Source organism: Sorex fumeus, unplaced genomic scaffold, assembly GCF_029834395.1.
Source record: "Sorex fumeus unplaced genomic scaffold, SorFum_2.1 ptg000032l, whole genome shotgun sequence".
NCBI classification, from domain to species: Eukaryota; Metazoa; Chordata; class Mammalia; order Eulipotyphla; family Soricidae; genus Sorex; species Sorex fumeus.
This window is the reverse complement of record NW_026606089.1, coordinates 12,210,572-12,233,599: the sequence shown is the minus strand read 5'-3', so window position 1 is coordinate 12,233,599 and position 23,028 is coordinate 12,210,572. Positions and strand designations below refer to the sequence as shown.

At 59.8% G+C, this 23,028-nt stretch overlaps 1 protein-coding gene across 3 annotated transcripts in view; it reads left to right on the top strand.

Moving 5' to 3' along the window:
• Positions 1 to 10,211: 10,211 nt before the first annotated feature.
• Positions 10,212 to 23,028, top strand: part of EMID1 (EMI domain containing 1) — a 40,052-nt gene continuing 27,235 nt past the window's right edge. For all 3 annotated transcript variants that reach the window (XR_008792813.1, XM_056116574.1, XM_056116573.1), the window contains exons 1-3: positions 10,212 to 10,355; positions 17,933 to 18,046; positions 18,367 to 18,470. Coding sequence is in view for 2 of the 3 variants with exons in the window: in XM_056116574.1 (XP_055972549.1) it covers positions 10,258 to 10,355; positions 17,933 to 18,046; positions 18,367 to 18,470 (316 nt within the window). In the remaining variant the exon portion in view is untranslated. The remainder of the gene's footprint in view (positions 10,356 to 17,932; positions 18,047 to 18,366; positions 18,471 to 23,028) is intronic.

The window sequence follows — 23,028 nt, the reverse complement described above, 5'->3', positions numbered from 1 at the left end:
CACTTTTAAAAAAAATCTCAGGGCTAGGACGAAGGAGACATTACTGGGGCCTGCTCGAGGCAATCGACGAACAACAGGATGGTCGTGATTGTTGTGTGATTGATATCGCTCCAGTCCCTAGATACATAATTTTAAAAATAAGTCTTTTGCCTTTATATTTCTGTCTAGGGGCTGGAGCAATAGCACAGCAGGTAGGGCGTTTGCCTTGCACGCGGCTGACCCGGGTTCGATTCTCAGCATCCCATATCCCAGCATCCCATCTCCCGAGCACCACCAGGAGTGATTCCTGAGTGCAAAGGCAGGAGTAGCCCCTGAGCATCGCTGGGTGTGACCCAAAAAGCAAAAATAAAATAAAATATATTTCTGTCTATTCTCAAAAAGCATCTTCAGGGGTCAGAGCAACAGTAGAATGGGTAAGGTGCTTACCTTGCCTGGGGCCAGTCTGGGTTTGATCCCTGGCACCACATATAATCCCTTTGAGAACCTCCAGGAGTGATCCCATAGTGAGCACAGGGCCAGGAACAAACCCTGAGCACTGCCATTTGTGGTCCCCCAACCAAACAAACAACAACAAACCATTTTCAAAGAGTGTTATCAAAGGAAGAAAAAAAATCAAATCTCCTAATAACTGTGCAGGTGCAGAACCAAGCCGCCACCTACTGGCAGGTCTTGCTAATTGCAGGCAGAGTTCCCAGAAATCGAACTGGTTCCTTAAACCTGCAAAGTAGACAAAACCAGCAAAGCGGTCCAGCTTTGCCTAGATACTACACCTTCCTGAAGAAAAGTTCTGAATTCCAACATACTTTTTCTGTGTTTTAAGTCCAAGAGATTATCCAAAAGAAGGATTTTAGGCCCTGATTAGCAGGAGCAAGAGGCCTTTAGGAAACGCAGATTCTTCCTCAATTTTGTTGTTGTTTTTTGTTTGGGGGGCCATGTCCAGCTTTGCTCATGACTTACTCCTGGCTCTGAACTCAAGGATCACTCCTGGCACGGCTCAGGCGACTATGTAGGGTGCTGGGGATCGAACCCAAGTTGACCACATGCAAGGCAAGCACCCTCCTCACTATATCAGCACTCCAGCCCCACCCCACAATATTTTCTTCCTTTTCTTTTTTATTTTTTGGTCCACACCCAGCAGGGCTCTGGGATTACTCCTGGCTCCATGCTCAGGTTATTATTCCTGGGAAGGCTTGGGAGACCATATGGGAAACAGGGGATCGAACCTGGGCTGGCCACATTCAAGACAAACACCTTCCCTGCGGTACTGTCACTCATGCCCCATCTTTCCCAAAGACTGGCCTTTTTAAATTATTATTATTATTATTTTGCTTTTTGGGGTCATACCTGGTGTAACACAGGTGTTACTCCTGGCTTTGCACTCAGGAATTACTCCTGGCGGTGCTTGGAGGAACCATATGGGATGCTGGGAATCGAACCCAGGTCAGCCACATTCAAGGAAAATGCCCTACCAGCTATACTATGGCTCCAGCCCCAAGACTGACCTTTCATCTGGACCAGACCACATGTCCTGGAAGTCCCTGCTTCTTCATTCCACAGACTCCAACATGCTTCTTTCTGAGTGGAATCTGCCAGGCATGGCTCATCGAAACAGCCCTCATAGTGTCGATCAAGAGACACGTTCCCATTTCCCAGGCAAGCACACTGAGGCCCTGAGAGTCAGACGCAGATGGACTGGAGAGTGCCTGCTGGCTGAGCCCCCACCACATGAAGCTACAGTGGGCCTCGTCCTGCTGGCGGTGTGCTGGCACGGTAGCCCTACTCCAGCAACGTGCCCCTGGGGCTGGACACAGGCAGCTCCTGGGAGGCAAATGGGCATGGTGCAGAGTACCGACGACAATACTGAACCTACCCTCCTGGGCTCACCACTCTCTCCAGCCTCTGCATACAGCCTCGCTGCCTCCCTGCCTCCCTTTCCCAGGGCAAGTCCCTGTGTGTCAGTCCTCAGACCAGGCCTACCTTCTTCTTTTTTTTTTTTTTTGAGTCATACCAGGCGATGCTCAGGGGTTACTCCTGGCTAGTACATTCAGAAATTACTCCTGGCAGTACTCCGAGGACCATATGGGATGCAGAGAATCGAACCCGGATTGGCTACATGTGAGGCAAACGCCCTACTCACTGTGCTATTACTCCAGCCCAGGGCCTACCTTCTGAACCGGCACAGACGGGGCCCCAGGAGCCAGGTGAGTGCTGGCCCTGACTCTCACCATGTCCCTCTTCTCCTTGGGCTTTGTCCTCTCAGCTCCTCTGGCTCGGCTTGGGTGATCCTCACTGATCCGCCCTGCCACTCAGGCAGAGGCAGGTTTATTTTCAGGGCAAGGGGTGACAGGGTAGGTATGTTTGTTGGCACTATTTTTCTTTCCTTCGGGGGGCGGGGCTCACTCTGCTGTGCTCTGGGCTTCCTCCTGGCTCTGCACTCAGGGAAAACACCTGGCAGGGCCCTCTCTGGCCCCAGGTATTACAGTTTTCAACCCCTGTGAAAGGATTCACAGTGAAATCTGACACCCGAGTCGCTCGGTCATCTGTCCCAAAGGTAACTGGTTCTGAGGCCAGAGCAATAGTACAGCAGGGAGGGCACCTGCCTTGCACATGGCTTACCTGGGTTCAATCCCCGGCACCCCATAAGGGCCTCTGAGCCCTGTCAGGAGTGATTCCCTGAGCAGGAGGAAGCCCTGAGCACCACAGGTATGGACCAAAAATCAAAAGAGAAAAGAAAAAACTTACGGTTGCTAATTAGGTTTTGTCTTCTTTCCTTCCGAATTATATATATATGTATATATATATATAATTTATTTATTTATTTGCTTCTTGGGTCACACCTGGTGATGCTCAGGGGTTACTCCTGGCTTTGCACTCAGGAATTATTCTTGGCGGTGCTCAGGGGTACCATATGGGATACTGGGAATCGAACCTGCGTCGGCCGTGTGCAAGGCAAACGCCCTACCTACTATGCTATTGCTCCAGCCCCCCAAGTTATATGTTTATTTCAACGATTTACAGGCCTGTTGATATTAACATTTCAGGAATATGGAATATTGAGTGGCTCCGGGCTGGAGCGATAGCACAGCGGTAGGGCGTTTGCCTTGCACGCAGCCAACATGGCCGACCCGAGTTCGATTCCTCCGCCCCTCTCGAAGAGCCCGGCAAGCTACCGAGAGTATCTCGCCCGCATGGCAGAGCCTGGCAAGCTCCCCGTGACGTATTCGATATGCCAGACACAGTAACAACAACGTCTCCAATGGAGACGTTACTGGGCCCGCTCGAGCAAATCGACGAACAACGGGAGGACAGGACAGTGACAGTGGGTGGCTCTACCACAGCCAGAACCCGGGAGCAGCGTTTATCTTTATCCCACCATCTCTGAGGTCTCCTCTCTCCATCCCCCCCGCCCCCCACACCCCACCCCTTAGCCCACTCCTGTCGACTGACTCTTGGGGCCAACGTTATCATTGGCCGATGTTTATTCCCTTCCTCGGTTTCCTCCCCCTCCACGTATGACAGAGATTCATCTGGTCGCAGTCCCTCTCCCTGACTCCCTCACTTCACTCGCATCCCTTCTCGTTCCATCCAAGCTGCCCTGAAAGGTCCTGGAGCAGACCGGGTTCCACCCTATCCATAGGGTGTCACCTGGGGTCACTGTCTGTGGTGGTACCAGGCTGGGTACTGGGTCTGGGCTGCTGCGGATCACGTTGCCGTGGACATGGGCTTGCCGATGTCTCTCCGAATGACGGGTTTCGGGTTCTTGGGGGCCCTGGGAAGGAGGACCTCACTGGGCCATGGTCAGTCCCTTACCTGAGGGCAGCAGGGAGGCTGAAAGCTTCCCTCCCAGCATGGAGGGTCCCTCCAGGGAGGGCTGAGAGAGAGAGGAGAGTCTTGGCGGGGAGGTGGTCTCGTTTTCTCTCTCCCCTAAAGGGAAGTGGGGTATGGGGCCAGCGAGGGCTGAACCCGGCCTGGTAGGATGAGGAGAGCCCCGGGCCAGGTCCTCTAGGAGCCTCAGAGGGCTGTCCGGGTAGAAGGTGGGGAGATAGTGGGGCTCGAGCAATGGCACGCATGCAGCCGACCCAGCTTTGATTCCCAGCATCCCATATGGTACCCCAAAACACAGTAACAGCAAGTCTCAAAATGGAGACGTTACTGGGCCCGCGGGAGGACAGTGACAGTGACTCAGAGATAAGAGGAAACAAGCAGGGCTGGAGTGCTAGTATAGCCAGTAGGCATTTGCCTTGCATGCAGGCTGACCTGGGTTCAATCCCCGGCATCCTATATGGTCCTCCAAGCACCACCAGGAGTAATTCCTGAGTGCAGAACCAATGGTACCCCATATGGGATGCTGGGAATCAACCCAGCAGGAGTAATTCCAGTACAGAGCCAGGTGTAACCCCTGTGCATTGCCGGGTGTGACCCAAAAAAGAAAAAAAAAAGACGGTGGGGAGCTAGCTCAGGGGTCAAGTCCCTTGTCTTGCTTGTGCGAGGCCCCAAGTTTGACCCCTAGTGCTGTGTGCCCCTCTGGGTGATCTCCACCCTGCAGGGCCTGAGCTTCTCTGAATCCCTCAGGGACAGGCTGGCTGTGTGTCCCTGGAGGACCCCCGGCTCCCTGAGCACTGACTCCCTGAGCCTGAAGAGAGGGGGCTTCAGGGGCCAGAAGTCCAGCCCCCAGGCATGCCCGGTGTGGCCCCCAAACCAACCGGTCAAAAGGATGAAGCCTGGGCTGGAATCCTCCAGTCCCCACGGCTCGTTTAGACCAGCTGCAAGTGACCCAGAGCCTGTGGTCAGCCAGCGCTAGGCACAGACATGGGGAAGGAACAATGTCCCCCTTGGGCATGCGAGGGCCTGAGGGGATCCGAGGGAGGCCAGAGTCTGCAGGTGCAGGGGGAAGCTCCTTCCCACAGGAGCCTGCGGCCTGGGGTCCCTGTTCCCAGTGTCCGTGTCTCCCAGTTACCCTGTGCTTTCTCTTTCCAGATGCTTCTTTCTTCTGGCAGGGCTCGGGGCTCACTCCTGGCGGGGCGCAGGGATGCTGGGGATTGAACCCGGGTCGGCTGCGTTAAAGCAAGCGCCCTCCTCATCCTGTCTCTCCAGCTCCCCTCTCCCCCATTCCCCCTCCCCACTCCCCACCCCCACGCCTCTTGGTTGTCTCCAGGTCTCTTTGGCTCACTTGCTTGTTTCCTCTTAAAAGAAATGTTTTATTTATTTTAGGGTTTTTGTTTTTGTGTTTGTGGGTTTTTTTTTTTTGCTTTTTGGGTCACAGGGGTTCCTCCTGGTTCTGCACTCAGGAATTACTCCTGGTGGTGCTTGGAGGACCATATAGGATGCCGGGGATTGAACCCAGGTCAGCCTGCATGCAAGGCAAATGCCTACTGGCTATACTAGCACTCCAGCCCTGCTTGTTTCCTCTTATCTCTGAGTCACTGTCACTGTCCTCCCGCGGGCCCAGTAACGTCTCCATTTTGAGACTTGCTGTTACTGTGTTTTGGCATATCGAACACATCACGAGGAACTTGCCAGGTTTTGCCGTGCGGGTAAGATACTCTCGGTAGCTTGCTGGGCTCTCCGAGAGGGGTGGAGGAATTGAACCCGGGCTGGCTGCGTGCAAGGCAAACGCCCTACCGCTGTGCTATTGCTTCAGCCCTGAGTATCTCTGAGTATCTTTTTTATTTTGCTTTGGGGCCACACCCAGCGATCTCGGGGCTTTCTCCTGGCTCTGTACTCAGGAACTAGTCCTGGGGAACTCAGAGGACTATCTGGGGTGCCGTGGATCAAACCCGGATGGGCGGCAGGTAGGGCAAACACCCTCCCCACTGTACTATCACTCTGGCCCTTTTGTTTCCACTTTTGTCTCTCTTCATCCTTTCTCACACTCACTCTGAACCTCGAAATCTCTTTCTCAGAGGTTCTACACTGTTCATTCACATAGGGTGACCTCTTGGGACAGGCAGGAACATGGCTTGGCTGCAGAGTGCGCCCTGAGGGACTCCTCTCCCTGCCTTGGTCTCACCGGGAGGACTCGCGGGTTCCCAGATGCATCCAGCAGGGGGCGGACTAGGAGCCGGGGACCTCTGCAGAAAACCCCACTCACCCTGCAGACCCACAGCCCAGCCTCCACCTGAAGCAGCCCCCTACCAGCCTCAGAGTTCCAGTCCCAGTACTCAAGGCTGAACTGAAGTAGGACTCCTGTTGACTGCCCCCGCAAACATGTAACACCACCACTCCGTGTATCAGTCATGAACACTCTAGTATGAACAAGCCAGGGACTTCTCCCTCTAACCCCACCCACCCAACTGGAGAGAAGCTTCCTAAGGGGGCCCTGGCTGGTCCAATTCTGCAAGAGGTGTGCAAGGAGAAGCAGACCAAAAGACCCCCAAGTAAGCAGGTGGGAGGGAAATAGAAAGGAGATTTGGGGGAAGGTACCAGAGAAAAAGAACTGGGTCAGGGTCCGGGGAGAAGGGCGCCCTTTGCCCATCCCTCTGCCATCCCCAACGCACAGAGGAAGGCCCCGATCACCGCGTCAGGAGATGGGAGCAGCGAAGACAGGGCTTGCTCTAGGTCCCCCCGAACGCCTAGGTCTGGTCCGGGTACCGAATCCCTCTCTCCCTTCCTGCCTCACTCGTTGGCGCCCGCCCTGCCACCCCCATCCCCCCAGTCCTGAGGATTCCTGCAGAAGGCGCCGCTCTGCGAGCCTTATTTATGGGTTCCCGACAGCATCCTTCCTCCCAAGGCAGGAATGAGCTGGGTGACAAGGGCAGCCCCTGGGGCGGAAATAACTGGGCTCTCCAGGGCCCTGAGCACCCCCGCCCAGGCCCGGGGGGTGCCTGAGGCTGCAGGCCAGCAGGGCCAGGGGGATGCAGACAAAGCCCTGGACAGCCGCCTGATCCCCACCCTGGAAGTGCGGAGGGGGCTGGGAGGCCCCACCCCGCCCCCTTCTCCAGACACCCCCTCCCCAGCCACCGGGGCCCTTGGGGATGGAGCTGATGTCTCAGTGGCAGAGGAAGCCCCTCCTCCCCCCCACGGCACAAATCAGATGGGGTCCAGGTTTGATTTGATGGGTGAGGCAGTCCCACAGGCCTGGGGGGAGGGAAGAGGCCCTTGGCACAGACCCCAGTGGAGGGGGGGCTCAGAGGGAAGGGGGGCTGTGACCCATGTTTGTTTGCTCTCAGGAGGACAGCATTTCCTGTTTGGACTAGGCCAAGGGCGGGCGGGGGCTGAGGGGTGGCGTCCGTGTCCACTCCAGAGGGCTGTTTCCCAGCCCCCTCGGCTGCTCTGCAGTGTGCATGGTACTCCGGGGGCGGGGGGGGGTCCCCAGGCCTGTGTGGTCCCAATGTGTGTGACCCATGTGTCTGCTCTGGCCTCATCAGCTGCCAGACGGGAGCCCAGATCTGAGCTGTGTCGGACCCGCCCCGGGGAACCCACCAGCCCATATTCTATTTTCCCAGCCGTGGCCCTGGAGAAGCCCCATGCCTGGGGCTGGTGCAGACACGCCTGGGGGGCGGGGGTGGGGGTGGGGTGGAGACAGTGAAGCAAAGTGCTTAGCGCAGCTCCTGGCACTGGCTCAGCGCGGAAGCGGAAGCGACTGCTGCCAGCCGTGTGGTCTGGGCTTGGCGGCTAACGGTCTGATTTGGGGTCCCCTCCCCAGGTGGCCAAGCCTCAGCGAGCGCAGAGACCTCCAGTGCCCCACAACTTGCTCAGAAAGGGCAAGAGGGCCAGCTACCAAGAGAGTGCACGCCAGGACCACTATGTGCAGACCAGAAGCTTCCAGGCTTTTCCAGAAGCAGCGGCGCTTGAACCAGAGCGATTTTATAAGAGGGCACAGGGCTGGGGCAGGGGGAAGGCTCGAGGCTGGGGCGCAGGCTGCACGCTCTGCAGCCCGGAGTCTGTCCGTCAGCTGCAGGAGGGACCCTCAGCACTGCACTGGGAGCACCCCCCAGCATGGTGGTGGGGTGTGCCTGGGACCAGGCAGACAGCAAAAATGGGACGAGTGCATGCCTTGCCTCTATGGCGCCCCAAGTTGGACCCTTGGGTCCAAGCATCCACTAATCAGAACATTTTTAAACATTTTTTAAATTATTTTTTTGCTTTTTGGGTCGCACCAGCAATGCACAGGGGTTCCTCCTGGGTTCCTCCTGGCTCTGCACTCAGGAATAACTTCTGGCAGTGCTGGGGGTGAGGGGGTTTGGGGCTCCAACCCGGCTTCCAGCATCCAAGAGCCCCCAGCAGAGTAGTTGCACTAACCTTTCGAGCTATTTCCCTGATCCCAAGAGAGGCCCCGACTTTTTATTTATATTCTTTTATTTATTTGTATCTGTGTGTGGTTTCAGGCTCGGGGGATATCCCCGGCCTTGGTTCCCCGGAGTCACGGGCCACACAGGCAGAGGGGAGGATGGTCGGCCGGGCTCGCACCCTAGCCCGAGGGAGGCCTCTCTGTTGTAAAGGTGCTGCGGAGAGTACAGAGAAGGGTCTCAGCACTTGCCGTGCACACAGCCACCCCCTGGTTCTAGTCCTGAAGCTAGATACGATCCAACTGCCGGGAGGAATTCCTAAGCACAGCGCCAGGCGTGCCCAGCGGCTGAGTGTGCCCTGCGGGTGAGAAGCTGGGTCTGACCCACCAGCCCAGAATGGCGATTCGTGCAGGAATGGTGGGAGACTGCCCTGGACTCCTGGTGATGAGAACTGAGGTCCCTACCCATAGCACACACTCATCGCACTCACACACACGCACACTCATCACACACACTCACACTCATTGCACACACACACTCCACACACATACTCATCACACACTCACACTCATCACACACAGTCCACACACACACTCATCACAACACACACTCACATACTCATCACACACACACTCATCACACACATTCACATACACTCATCACACACACTCATCACACAAATACACCCATCACACACGCACACATTCTCACACGCTCATCACACAGATATACTCATCAGTCTCTCTCGTTCTCATTCTCTCTCTCTTTCCACCTTTGGGGATTCACAGCCCTCTCCCCAGAAGCTCACCCTGGTACCCCATGCTAAGCCAATACCTCTCTTGGAACAGGTGAGGTCCCTCCCTGCCCCCCTCTCCCCCAAGAAGAAAGTTCTGGCCCAGAGTGATAGTAGAGCAGGTAGGGCACTTTCCTTGCAGGTCGCCCATCTGGGTTCCATCCCTGGCATGCCATATGGTCCCTTGAGCCCTGCCAGGAGTGACTCCGTAGTGCAGAGCCAGGAGTAATCCCTGAGCTCCACCAGGTGTGACCCCAAAACAAACAAACAAAAATGAAAGTGCTAGCCTCACACTCCCCTAATCAAGCTTAAGAGTGAACATCCTCCGAAACTGAGAGCAAGTCCAGCAGTGGGCGCTTCCTCCGCACGTGGCCAACCTGGGTTTGGTCCAGGCACCTCCTATGGACCCATGAGCCCCACCAAGAGTGCTCTCTAAGTGCAGGGCCAGGAGTAAGCCCTGAGCATCGCCCCCCATGGCCCCAAAATAAAAACAAAAGAGCAGATGTCGTCTTGGTTGGGTCCCCAGCACTGGCAGGAGCGGGCCCCAGAGCGAGACGCAGGGAGGGCGCGTGTGCACCCCCGCTAAAGATGCCAGTCTCCGGTCAAACCTGGGTTCCAACTCCGACTGGGCCGACCAGGTGTTTCCAGGTGATAAGCCCGGGGCGCTCACGCCGCGTGCATCCCGGCTCCCTTTCTCCTAAGTTTCTCCAAAGTGGCGCTGATCGCACGGAAGTCAAGACCCTGCGAACCTCGGAAAATTCTGCGGCGCGGGGGTGTCAGGAGGGGCCGGGGCGCCCCGGGTGGCACGGCGGGGAGGCGCTCGCCTTGCGCCCCCTCTGGCCCACCGAGCCCCGCCAGGCGGGACTCCCGGCCGGTGCCCGTGCGCCTTCCCCGCCCCCTCTCGCTGCCAGATGCCCAGGCTGCATCACTCCTGGCACCACGAGCCCGGGCGAGGCAGGTTCGCGTCCCGGCCCCGGTTCCCCGTCCGCGACCCGGGAGCAGGCGCGTCCGACGGGGGCCGGGGCCCAGGTGGCACCTGGCGGCGGCCGGGGCGGGCGGGCGCGCGCGGCCCCCCGCGCTCCTTCCGGGTCGCCGCCGCGGGGGCGGGGGCCGCGCCGAGGGGCCGGGCGAGGCCGGCCGCCCCCGCCCCGCGCCCGCCCCCCGCCTCCCGCCCGCCCCCGGCTCGCGGCGCCCGGGCCGGCCCGGCGGCGCGTCCCGAGCGGCCGGCGGCGCAGCATGGGCGGGCGGGCCTGGGCGCTGCTCTGCCTGGGGCTGCTGCTCCCCGGGGGCGGCGCCGCCTGGGGCGTCGGCGGAGCCCCGTTCCCCGGACGCAGGTAAGGCCGGACCCCGGGCCGCCCGCTGGGGGCAGGGACCGGCCCTCCGGCGGCCACCCCACCCGCGCCCCTCGCGCCCCGGCCCCTTCGCTGCCCGCCGCCACCGGCGCCTCGGAGGCGGGCGAGGGACGCGGCGGAGAAGCCCCCCGCGCCCCAGAACTTGCTCCCCCAGCCCCAGCCCCAGCCCCAGCCCCAGGGCTTCCCCTCCCGCACCAGAGAGAAGCAGGGGACAGCCCCCAGCTGACCCTCCGGGACTCCCCTCCCTTCCCCCTGCCCCCGGCTTTTTTTAGTAGCCCGGCTACTTATTTCCCTCCCGGAGGAAGACTGGGGTGGGGTTTCGCAGCCTATGGGTCGGTGTGCCCCCCCCTCCGCGCAGGGACCTGGCCTTTGGGATGGACGAGGCTCTGGCTGTCTTCCTGCCGCTCTCTCCGGAGGAAGGCAGAGGGCACAGCGCCCCCGCGCAGCCCCCAGACCCCTGGAGGGAGGAGAGTAGCCCCATTCCGCAGACGGACCCACGGAGGGTCAGAGGATGAACACCACCACCCCCCACCCACACACAGCCAGGCTCAGGGGCCATCGGTGGGACAGAGAACCGCGAAGGCACCTGCCTTGCACACAGCCCACCGGGTCACATTCCCCGAGGTGGCACCAAGGTCGTCCCCAGAGCACCGCCAGCGGCATCCTGAGCACAGAGCCTGGAGCCCAAAATCAGCAAAAATAGAAAGAAGACTGCAATTGGTCTTGGGGGTCTGCAGGACTGTGCTGGAACTTTGTCCAGTCCCTGCCCTGCCCCGGTCCCCTCTCGAGGGCCAGCACCATCCACACACAATGACCCGAGCGGCTGAGGCCTCTCAAGCCTTTTCAGCCCATTCACAGGCGCCCTGGCCTCTGCCCCCGTGGCCTCCTTTCTGGAATTCTTTTCAGGAATTCCCTGTGCCAGTGCTCGGGAGGCCAGCCTGCCCCCGCAGAGCGAGCCCAGGCAGGTGACCCGGTCCACGTGTCTGAGCAGCAGAGCCGGGGAGCAGCGGTCTGAGAGTGGGGTGCCCGCTGACAGGGGCCCCCTTCTTCTGTGACCTGCCGACCTGGACCAGCCGGGGCCGGATATCTGACCCCCATCGCTGCCCCTGGCCCGGTTTCACAGAGGAGAGAGCCGTGCTCAGGAGGGGCAGAGAGGGCCCCAACATCCTCCCGCATGCACAGAGCAGGGCCGCCCTTCTTCCTCAGTTTCCCCCAGGGGTACAGGATAGCGACCATGGGCAGGGTCTGGCCATTGCTGGGGACTGACGCCCCTGCTGCACACAGAGGTCCCCCCAAGGCCCGAGCAGCACTGAAGCTCACTAGGTAGCACTGTTGGACCCATGTTTGCTGGGATGGGGGGCACGCCCAGCAGCGTTCAGGGCTAACTCCTGGCTCAGCACCCAGGAATCACTCCTGACGAGCTCATGGGACCATATTGGGTGCTGAGGATGGAGCCTGGGTCAGCCGCCTGCAAGGCAAGCGCCTTCCCGCTGTTCTGTCTCTCCAGTCCCATATTGTACCCATTTTGCGGATAGGAAGACGGAGGCCCGCAGACTCCCAGAGTCACCTCTAAGCCAGTGCCCCTGCAGGAGGAGAGAGGCTACCAGCTTTGCAGCAGGAGGGGCTGAGAAAGGCATCAGGTTATGGTGGGCACTGAGGGGCTCTGTGTTTCCCATCACTTCTCCTTTTGCCCCCGCCCCCTGAGGCGTATTCTAAGGGGGGGAGTCACCCCGGGGCGGGGCCTGGCACTGCCCTTCCCTGTCCCCCACCTTAGGGGAATCTGCACACTTAGAAGCTGCTTGGGCCTCCCCTTGTGGCCTGTGTCCCAGCCTCACTGGAGACACTTGGGGATGTCACACACCCGGCAGCCCCCTCCACCCACAGCCGGCCCAGCGCCCCAGGGGCCCCTTGGCAGCGAGGGGCCAGGGGCAAAAAAGAGCCTTTGTGCTAGGGAGGGGGAGGCCCGGGAAGGCATCCAAGGGGCCGCCCCCAGCCCCAGGAATGTGACTCCCCCACCCCCAAAACCGGTGCCCAGGGCCTAAGCGGAGCTGCCCGGGGCTCATCCCTGTCCCAGGCAGCTTCCTGCCCAGGGTGGCGGCTTCTTCGCCTCAGTCATCCCCGTTTCTGGAGCTGAAGTCACTCCTCCCCGCCTCTCCAGCAGGGACTGGGAGGGGGGACGTGTTCCCTGGGAAGGGGGCTTCCCCCCAGCCCTCCCAGGGGCTCACAGCCCAGCTGGGCCCAGCCACCAGCAGTCAAGGGCAAGGCCCTTGTGCCCAGGGCCCTGGGATGCTGTCCCCCGGCCCCAGGCCATGGCCACCCTCATGCTGAGTAGGGGTCAGGAGCGATGCTGAGACCTGAGCAGTGGGCGGTGCCCAGTCTCCCCCACCCACGGGAGAGAGCGGATGCCGGCCCCCTCCCTGTCCCCCCCCTTTGCAGACAGGACAGAGTGAGGGGCAGCGCCTTGCCCAAGGTCACCAGGACAGGAACTTTGCCCCCAGGGTTGGAGGGGGGGGTCTGGCTGCAGGCCCCGCCCCCGCCCCGCCCCCACCCTCCCCGGCTTCTTTCTTTCCTCTCCTTTCCTGCCAGCCCTTGGCCCCCAGCCCTTGGCTGCCTCCCGCAATTAGCCCCTATCACTGTTCCGGATCGCAGCCCAGGGGGCCCTTGGAGACAAAGTCCCCGGGGCCCCTAGAGCAGGGCAGGCCCTCGTGGGGGAAGCCGGTGCCAGGCTGAGCTGGTCTGGCCTGTTTTCTTTTCTCTCTGTAGACTCTGGGGACCCAGGAGCTGCCGAGTGGGCAAGAGTGGCGGTCCCCCCTCCCCCCCAGGGAGGTGGCGCAGACTCCCAAGGGGCAGCCCCCCCCAAGATCTGGGGCCCAAGAAAGGAAGCCCTGGGGGCAGGGGGCAGAGTGTGCCCGGAATTCCCCTGGGGTGGCCCATCGTCAGTCCTTGGGAGCCCTCCTCTCCCCACGGGGTCCCCCCCAGTGGATGGGACAGGGGAAGCTCAGGACTGCAGAGGGAGGCTGAGGGGACCCTCAGGACTGAGGCACAAAGACTGAATTGGAACTGGGGGGCGGAGGTGCTTTCTAGGTCTCAGGGTCCTCAGCAGCCAGAAATGAGCTGTGTAGTGGTAGCACATGGTGAGGGTGGGGGCACAGGGAGGTGGGGGGCTGCAGGAGCCCAGGGTCACCACAGGGCAATGGAGAGGGGAAATGGGCGTATCGGGGCCCTGGGGCTAGTGACACCCCCAGGCCTGTACTTTCAATGAGGCCAACCCCCACACTGCCTGGCAAGCACAGGGAGGGTAGGGGGCTTCAGGGTCAGGTGGTGCTCAGGGATCACTCCTGGCTAGCTCGGGGCACCATATGGGAGGCCTAGAATCGAAGCCGGGTTGGCTGCATGCAAGGCAAACGCCCTCCCAGCTGTACTGTTGCTCTGGCCCCTGGCTGCTCGAGACCCTTTGCAGGAACTCAGCCTCTTCTCAGACCTGGGGCCTTCCAGGCCAGTGAGACTGGGCATGGTGATTGATGCTCCCCGGAAGGAGGGAGGGAGGGATGAGGGGGCAGACCTTGAGCCCCATCTGGCTTGAGGACCCTCCCGTGTAAGATTTACCAAGCCAGAGAGATTGCACGAGATTAAGGTGTTTGCTTTGAAATTGACCAACCGTGGTCAATATATCAATATATCAACCTGGCACCATATACGATTCCCCCGAGCACCACCAGGAGTAACCCCTGAACATAGAGCCTGTGGAGTAAGCCCTGAGCACTGCTGGGTGTAGCCCCCCCCCAAAAAAAAACAACAAACACAACAGTCTGGCTTGCAGACGCCCAGCTCTGTGTCGCCTGAGCACAGGGTTCAGCAAATCCCAGCTGGTGGGAAATGGACCAGGGACCCACGTGGGGGAGATTTTAATTAAGGAAGGGGGGAGTGGCTTGTTTTAACATGGCCTTGGAAGAAAAAGAGGGGCAGCTGGGGCCACTGTGGGCGGGCACAGGCCCATCCGCCCCCAGCTAGTCCAGGACTGGGGGGTGAGGGGGCTGCACGTGTGTGGGTGAAGCCCCCAACCTGTGGGAGCAGACGTGGAACTCAGCGCCGGCACAGACCCCCTGTAGTTCAAGGTCCTTGAACTCTCTTGGTGTTGTGGTGTGCAGAGTGTGTGAGGGCCCATGGCCATGTGTGCTGCTGGGAGCTCTGTGCACACATGTCTGTGTGCAGATGTGTGCCTGGCCCGCGTGCACGCATGCAAGTGTGTGACTTGTGCATGTGAGCATGTATACACGCTGTCTTGCCGTGTGCGTGTATGTTCCCACAAGCATGCATGTGCGTGTGAGCATGTGTGTGGCTCTGTGTGTGTGTGTGTGTGTGTGTGCATTACCCCGTGCGCGTGTTTGTCTGGGCACAGCCGTGGATGCGCGCTGTGAGCTTGTGTGGGTGTCACCAAGTGCATCGTGAGAGTGTGTGTGCGCCATCTGTTCCCGTGTGCGTTCGCGTCTGTGCAGCTGTGTGCAGGTGTGTTTGCAGGTGTGCGTGCCTGTCTCTGCCCGCTGGCTTGGAGTTCCCTCCCCTGCTTGGCCCTCCTGTGCCCTCTGCCCGGATTGCTGTCTCCGTCCTCCGCTCACAGAGCCTCCTGGACCAGACGGAGGGGCACGCACAGCCCAGAGGGAGCCTCTGGGTCCCCCTGATGTTGTACCCCAAGTTTAAGCATCTTCTGGTTCCACCAATTTCCCAAAGAGGCCGTGTACCCCCAAGCAAAACCCTGATTGGTTAAAAGCCTCAGCTCCGGGGGCTGGAGAGTTAGCACAGCGGGAAGGGCGTTTGCCTTGCATGCGGCCGACCCGGGTTCAATTCCCAGCATCCCATGTGATCCCCTGAGCACCGCCAGGAGTAACTCCCGAGTGCAGAGCCAGGAGGAACCCCTGTGTATCGCTGGGTGTGGCCCAAAAAGCAAAAATAAATAAATAAATAAAAGCAAGTAAAACTACTAAAATTAAAAAAAAAAAGCCTCAGCCCCTCAGCACCCAGAGATTGCAGCGGGCGTGTGTGTATGTGTGTGTGTGTGTGTGTGTGTGTGTGTGTGTGTGCGCGCGCGAGGGGGTGGGGTGAAGAGGTTGGAAATGTGGCTTTCCAATGGGTAGAAGCTCCTTCTGCTCTTCAGGGAACCGTTTCCAGGCGGCATGAGGCACGCTGGGCATGCAGCTGGCCAGACGGCCTTGAATTCTAGCTGGGATTTGGCTGCTCAGCCCTGAGTGCCCAGGACCCATCCTGGGCCTCTGCCTTCCTGCTGCCGAGGGGCACTCCTGAGTGTGGTGTGGGACGCCCTAGGGGCTGCACAGGCTTGGGCCCTCCCCGGAGGCGGCATTGATGTGAGCCGAGAGCCTGTTTCTCTGCACCCTCACAGAGTTGGGGCTTATTTACTGGAATTACAGAGATAGTGGTGCTGGGGGCCACAGCTGCCTCCCTCGATGCCCAGTGGCGTGGGACTCAGTCTGCAGTGCTTGAGCACCAGAGCCATACCCGGCTTGGGCGCGGAGGGGTGCCGTACGGCGCTGGGGATCAAACTCAGGGTCCCAAGCCTGCAAGGCACCTGCCCACCCCTCGGAGCCAAATCCCCAGCCCCTCTTCCTTATTTATTTTTATTTTGTTTTATTTGGGGGCCAGCCCCAGCTACGCTCATGGCTTATTTCTGCCTGTCGTCAGGGATCACTGCTGGCGGGTTATGGGGAACCCTGTCGGATGCCGGGGATTGAACCCGGGTCGACTGCATGCAAGGCAAACGCCCACCCCACTGTACTATTGCTCTGGGCTCTGGACCCTTCTCATTTAATGGATGTAGGATGTCTACATGCTTTACCCCAAGCCAGGCGTAGGGGCTGGCACACAGCCCGGGCGCTGCCAGGCGGCTGTTCAGGCTACTGCTGCTGGCTGTGCCTGTTCTGGGGGGGCTGCACCTGTCCCCCTCTCTGGAAGCAGCTTGCCCAGGGCTTTGCTGAGCTCCTGCCCTGACTCAGCAGGGCTGCCGGCCCCCCACGGCCCCTCTCCTCCAGCGAGGGTCTCCTCCTGCCCAATCCCAGTGAGACTGAATAGTCACAGAAGGGACTTCCTCAAGGCCCACAGTGACACGGTGGGTCCTCTAGAGCACTGAGGGCCAATCTGCAGACAGTACTGGACTGAGTACCTCCAGAGCATGAGAGGTGATGTGGAGATTGAGTACGGGTGACTTGGAGACTGAGTACTGGACTGAATACCTACAGAACAGAGGGGTGACATGGACTGAGTACTTGACTGAGTTCCTCCAGAGCACTAAGGGATGATGTGGAGACTGAGTACTAGACTGAGTACCTCCAGAGCACTAAGGATGATGTGGAGACTGAGTACTGGACTGAGTACCTCCAGCATACAGAGGAGTGACACGGACTGAGTACCCCCAGAGCACCCGTGTCTCCCCCGTGTGGGGCCCGGGGAGTGGGTAGCACCTGAGAAACAGGGTTTCAGAGCTGGGAGGCGCCCCTCAACCGGCACATTCCCGGTGCTCAGTAGCCCTCAGCCCTGCACGGGGTCACAGGCCTGGAATTCTTTTTGCCTGGGAAAGGAGGAACCGTTTCATTTTATGGGACCCCCCACCTCACCCCTTTGTGCTCACGTGGCCCAGGTCAGCCCGTTCCCAGGAAGGGCCGTCACGGAGAGACGGAGACAGATGAGGAGAGCGGAGGCCTCTGGATGGGGCCTGGGCAGGGCCAGGCAGGGCTGGGCCGGGCCATCTGGCCCTGTGAGCAGAGCCTCCCCCAGCCTCAGTTTCCCTTTGTTAGATGTTGGGGGTTGCCTAGATTGCTGTGGGCGGACGATGTGTGTACCTTTCCATACATACCCTCGGCACTCCGCGTGCGAAAAATGATCAGCTTTCCCCCAGCACCACATCCAGTCCCCCAGGCCCTGCCGGAGTGACCCCTGAGCCAGAAGTACCGGATATGGCCCCCAAACCAAAATAAATAAATAAAGTGATTGGATTCTTGGCATTTGGAGCAGTCCGCCACTTAGGCTTGGGACGTCCATCCTGTGGGCCTCCCAGCTGTCACGGAGGGAGGGGCCAGGGGAGGGTGGAGGGAGCATCCGGGCACTCGGCAGGGCTCAAGGGAGAAGCAGCCTCCTGGAGAGGGGGAGGGGCTCCAGGCTGGGAGCAAAGGCCCGGGGGTGTGATCTGTGGCAGCCACAGGCACAGGAGGGCAGGCACAGCTGGTCCTTCCCTTGATGACATGGTCTCAAGGGACACGGGGTGAGAGGTGACACTGGATGACGATGGCTGGAGAAGAGGAGGAGGAGGACGAGGAGGGACCTGTCTTGGCCCCCTGCAGCTCATCCCCAGGAGCTCTTGGGGACCTCTAGCACGCCCCCTCCCAGCCCAGGACTTCGCCCCTCAGCCAACCCCAGCAGCCACTGCGGCCCAAAGGCCTCTGAGACCTCAGGGGTCCGTCAGCTTTGAGACTTGGGGCTCCTGGCAAGAACTCAGACGCCTTCCTGCGCTGGGCGTGTCTGGCATCCAGGGTCCTGTCTGTGGTCTCTTGCAGAAACTGGTGCTCGTATGTGGTGACCCGAACCATCTCATGCCATGTGCAGAACGGCACCTACCTTCAGCGCGTGCTGCAGAATTGCCCCTGGCCCGTGAGCTGCCCGGGGTACGGGTAAGTGAGGTGCTGATGGCATTTCAGGTGGGCCAAGCCCTGGGAATGGATCGGCCTCAGGAACATAAGGAAGCCTGGGACCAGGAGTAGGCGGGGCAAAGGGAACCTGAACCGGCACTCAGCACCTCCCCCTGGGTGCGTGTGGATCCCTGGAGGGCTTCCTGAGTGAGGCATTCCTCCATTCACCCACGCCTGGTGCTCTCGGTGAGATCTGGCTCCTGGGAAGAGGGGACAGGGGGCCTGGGGGCTCCAGGTTTGTCCCGCCCAGAGTTAGGAGGCTGCCGAAGCCTGCTCTGAGCGGGGCCTTGGCACTGTCTCAGCTACAGGACCGTGGTGCGACCCACCTACAAAGTGATGTACAAGACGGTGACGGCCCGCGAGTGGAGGTGCTGCCCCGGGCACTCGGGAGCTAACTGTGAGGAAGGTAGGAGCGCAGGGCGGTGGGGGGGTGGTCCCCCTCTCGTGCGCCTGCGCAGAGGAGCAGAGACCCAGGACTGAGCTGGGAGCAGCGTCCCGCCCGGTACACGAGGACCGGGTGCATGAGGCGCATTCGCGCACGGGTGGGGGGCTGGAGGGGGGCGGGGCCACGTGCCCCTGGGGAGATTCCAGGCACCCCGGAAGTTAAAGCTTTTCTGCCAGCCCCTTCCCTCCAAACTTTGACACTTTCGTGGGAGGTGATAGCAGGATGCATGGAAGGGAAACTGCCCTAGGAGGTTGGGGGATGAGCAGGCTCAGGATGGCGGTCCCCATCCCTCAGGGGAAGAGACTGAGGCTGGCGGGAGACCAACCCCCACAGGGCCGAGCTGCAGCTTTGCTTGTGCGCAGTGGAATGCAGCCCCCAGCGCCTGGTGGTCTCCCCCTCACGCACCACCAGGCGTGAGCCCTCGGCCCAGAGGCAGGAGGAGCCCTTGAGCTTTGCCAGGCGTGGCCCAAAAAAACAAAGATAAAATTTAAAATTAAAAAATAAAAGTGGGGGCCTGGAGCGATAGTCCAGCGGGGAGGGCATTGGCTTTGCACGTGGCCAATCCGGGTTCGATTCCCAGCATCCCATATTTTCCCCAAGCAGCGCCAGGAGTCATTCCTGAGTGCAGAGCCAGGAGAGTAACCCCTGTGCATCACCGGGTGTGACCGAAAAAGAAAAAATTAAATAAGTAAAAGAAACTTAGGCCCCCTCAAAGTGATGAACACTCAGCTCCTAATGGTCATTGGGACTCAAACCCTGGTCGGCCTGGTGCTCAGAGCTGGGCCACTGGCATGGGAGGGTTCAGCGAGGAGCCCCTCGTGGGGAACATGCCCCAGCAGAGAAGCCTTCTCCCCCCTTCTCTGCATGCAGGGGTGCCACGAGGGCCCGGCAGTAACTGGAAACCTCTCCCTCCTCGGGCCCCTCCACCCCTCCACTTCCGGGTTTAGTCCTTTGAGCACACCCAAAGGACTGTGCTCCCAAGATGAACCCCAGAGGATGAGCTAGCCCCACACCCCCTGGGGGGCAGGCCGGAGGCACTCCAATGAGAAGCAGTATTCAGGGTCCCGTAGGAGCCCCCAAAGTGCGCATCCGTCTGCAGCCTGTTCCGATCCCAGAAACCCAAGTGGATCTGGCGGACACCCTGCCCCCAACGCCCCCCTCCTGGGTTCGCCGTGGGGGTGCTGAGGACCAGTGTCAGGGTGGCAAGCTGAGTTCATCCCAAAGTGGCCTGGCTGCCACCTAAACCAGGCCATTGGGGCAGGGGAGGGGGGCCAGGGCAGTACCCCCTCTGCCTGCTGGGGGGCGGGCAGGAGAGCCAGGGAAGAGCTGAGGTGGGGGGGGGTCTTCCGAGGTGTTGGACCCCTTTTCCACACCAAGGCCATTCTGTCCCGGGCCTTGACACCAGCACTGGTGCCCTGAACCTGTGAGGTCCATGTGGAGGGGACTATCACAGACGGCACGTGAGGGCGGCCCCGTGCCCTTGAGTCTGGCAGCTGGAAGCTGTGTGTCCTGCCAGGGTCAGGTGGGCCCTGCTGGGGACGGGGGTGGCCCAGGTTTCAAGGACCGGCCCCCCCTCCACCGCACACCAGCTGTTTGGCCTTGGGCTGGGGAGTCCTGGTGATTGTGCAAAGACCCTGGACTGGGGGCGGGGAGGCGGTGCTTCAGCTTGTGCCCACGGAGGGAGGGGCAGCGTCCCCCCAGGGCCTCCAGCTGCTGTTTGCTCTCCCAACGTGCCCCTCTCTGTGCCTTCACCTTCTCACCTGTGAAGTCTGCATTCTGCAGCCAAGCCCTGGGGGCCCAGGCACGATGACCGCACAATGACTGCGGGGACAGGAAGGGCCTGTCCCCACCCACAGGGTCAGCAGGAGTAGGGATACCCAGGTCTGAACGTTCTGGAAAACTGCTCTGCTGAGGACCAGGCAGCCGAGGGCGTGGCTGGCCACCCCCAGCCCTGCCCTTCTGTGACAGCCAGGCACAGCTGTTTCCCCTGCTGTCCACGCCTCTGGTCGGTCCAGTGCTGTGACATGACCCCAGGGCCTTAGAACTGCATCCCCAGGGGCCTGATGACAGGGCCCTGAGTAGCCCAGAGGGAGCGCAAGAGAGGGAGGGAATTCCCAGCATTGCAACTTCAGCCCTGGATTGGCTGCACCCAGCTGTTTGACTTGAGACAAGTCACTTCTCCTCTCTGAGCCATGGCCAGTATTGGGGGGTTCTTTTAAAAAAAGGGTCATACCCAGTGGTGCACAGGGGCTGCTCCTGGGTTGGTACTTGGGGCCCTGAGGTGCTGGGGATCCAACCCAGACCTCCTGAGCATGCAGTGCGAGTGCTCCTACCCCTGCCCCCCCAAAGATACATTCCTAAGCTTTGGTGCTTGATAAAATACCGCCCTCCCTTTCTGGTCCCTGTGTCCTGGGTTCTGGGGAGGCTCTCAGAGACTGATTGTCTGAGCCCCACTTGTCAGTCAGCAATTCAACAAAGAACAACAAAGAACCCTCGAGGAGACTGGAGCCAGGATCGATCCCGGCATCCCATATGGTCCTCCAAGCGCCACCAGGAGTGATCATTGAGTGCAGAGCCAGGAGCATTGCCCCTGAGCATTGCCAGGTATGGCCCCAGAACCCAAACAAACAAAAACCAAAGCAGCCTTGAGACTCCACACTTGGTGCTCATGAGGCTCACAGAGTTGCTGGCTCCGAGCCCGGTTTCCCTATCTGCAGAATGGGCGGTTTGCTCTGTGACCATGAGAGAAGCATCCCTTAGTACTGCAGGCCTTGGTGGGTGGGGCTGATGTTGGGGATCCCTGAGGTGCCATGCCAGAAGGAACCATGTGGCTGGTCCGGTGCCTTGAGTGGCCTGGACACTGAACCACCAGGCACTGTGCTCCCCGCAGACACAGCTTCAGCCCAGCCCCGGGTCCATGGCGGAATCGAGGCCTGAGAGCATGTGGGCCTCAGCATTGTGGCCAGGCTTTACTCCAGGGGCTCCGAACTCACTGGTATCGACCTTGCTGCCTGGACCCACAAGATAGAGGCTCCCAGAAATAGTTTTGTTGTTGTTGTTAATTTTTATTAGACATCATGAGGTACAGTTGTAGACTTACACATTTTTGTGCTTGGGTTTCAGTTATACAATGATCAAATACCCATCCCTCCATCAGTGCCCATTTCCCACCACCACGGATCCCAGTATCCCTCCCACCCCCATACCCCCCATCCCACCCTGCCTCTGTGGCAGGGCATTCCCTTTTGTTCTCTCTCTCTTATTGGGTGTTGTGGTGTTTTTTTGGTTGTTGTTGTTGTTTTATTTTTTTGGTTCACACCTGGTGTTGCTCAGGGGTTACTCCTGGCTCTGCACTCACGGATCACTCCTGGTGGTGCTCAGGGGAACATATGGGATGCCGGGATCAAACCCTGGTTGGCCGCTTTCAAGTCAAGCACTCTTACCCGCTGTACTATGGCTTCGGCCCCATCTACCACTCCCTTTTCAGAAAAAAAAAATTACTCAAAGCCCCCTGGAGATCTACTCAAAACATCCCCCAGAATTACTCGAGGCTACAACTGCATCCCTGAATCATTTCGACTCGCCCACCCCATGGAGCGGTATTGCCCACTTTGGGAAACACTGACCAAGACAGGAGGTGGATGTTGAGGCTGGGGTGGGGGTGCCTTGCTCGGGGAGGAGGAGCCGGGTCCCCTCTTTCCCCTGAAGCATGGGTCCAGGAGTGCGTCTGCAGACAGTTGGGATGCCAGACGGCTGGCCTGAGCCAGTCTTAGCCCCCCCAGTCTGGAAGGCAGTGGGTCTGGAGCCCCCTCGCACTCCTCCCCACAGACCCACAGACAGGCCACCTGGCTCCCCCACACTGGCTCACTGTCCTCGGCACACAGGTCCCTTTGCCACCCGTCCGGCCAGGGATGAAAGTAGCCCCACGCCACACGGCAGGGACGGCCCCGCCCACCCTTCACCCCAAAGTGGAAAATGAATGAATGGGAGCCTCGCTTTACGGGCAGGGGCACCAGGCCAGGCTCAGACGAAAGCTCCCCAGCGGCTTCCTGGAGCGTCCGGCCCCAGCCCTGACCCCAATCCCTGGTGGGCGCCAAAAGCAGCAAATATTTACGTTGGCAAAGAACATTCCCAGGAGGGAGACCTGACTTGGCCGGGGCGGCTGCAGCCATATGTCCGTGTTTCGCTGGACCCCCACCCAGGCCCCGGGATGGCTTGTGAGTGAGGATGTCCTTCTCGTAGAGGACATCAGAGGTGAATATTCAAACCTCCCAGGTATGAACCCCAGTTCTCGTCCTGCTGTGAAGACAGGCAGTCTCTCTAGCGTGGGACTCGGTGAAAAGGGGCGCAGAGTCACTGAGCACGGGCTTGGCGCCGGGCCAGGGGGAGAACAGCTGCTTATAGGGGCGCAGAGCCAGAAACAGCAGATGGCATTGACCTTGTGGAGGTCAAGATAGGGAGAAATGAGAACTGCAAGAGAAACTTTGTGGGGGCACTTTGGACTATCCAGGAGGGCTTC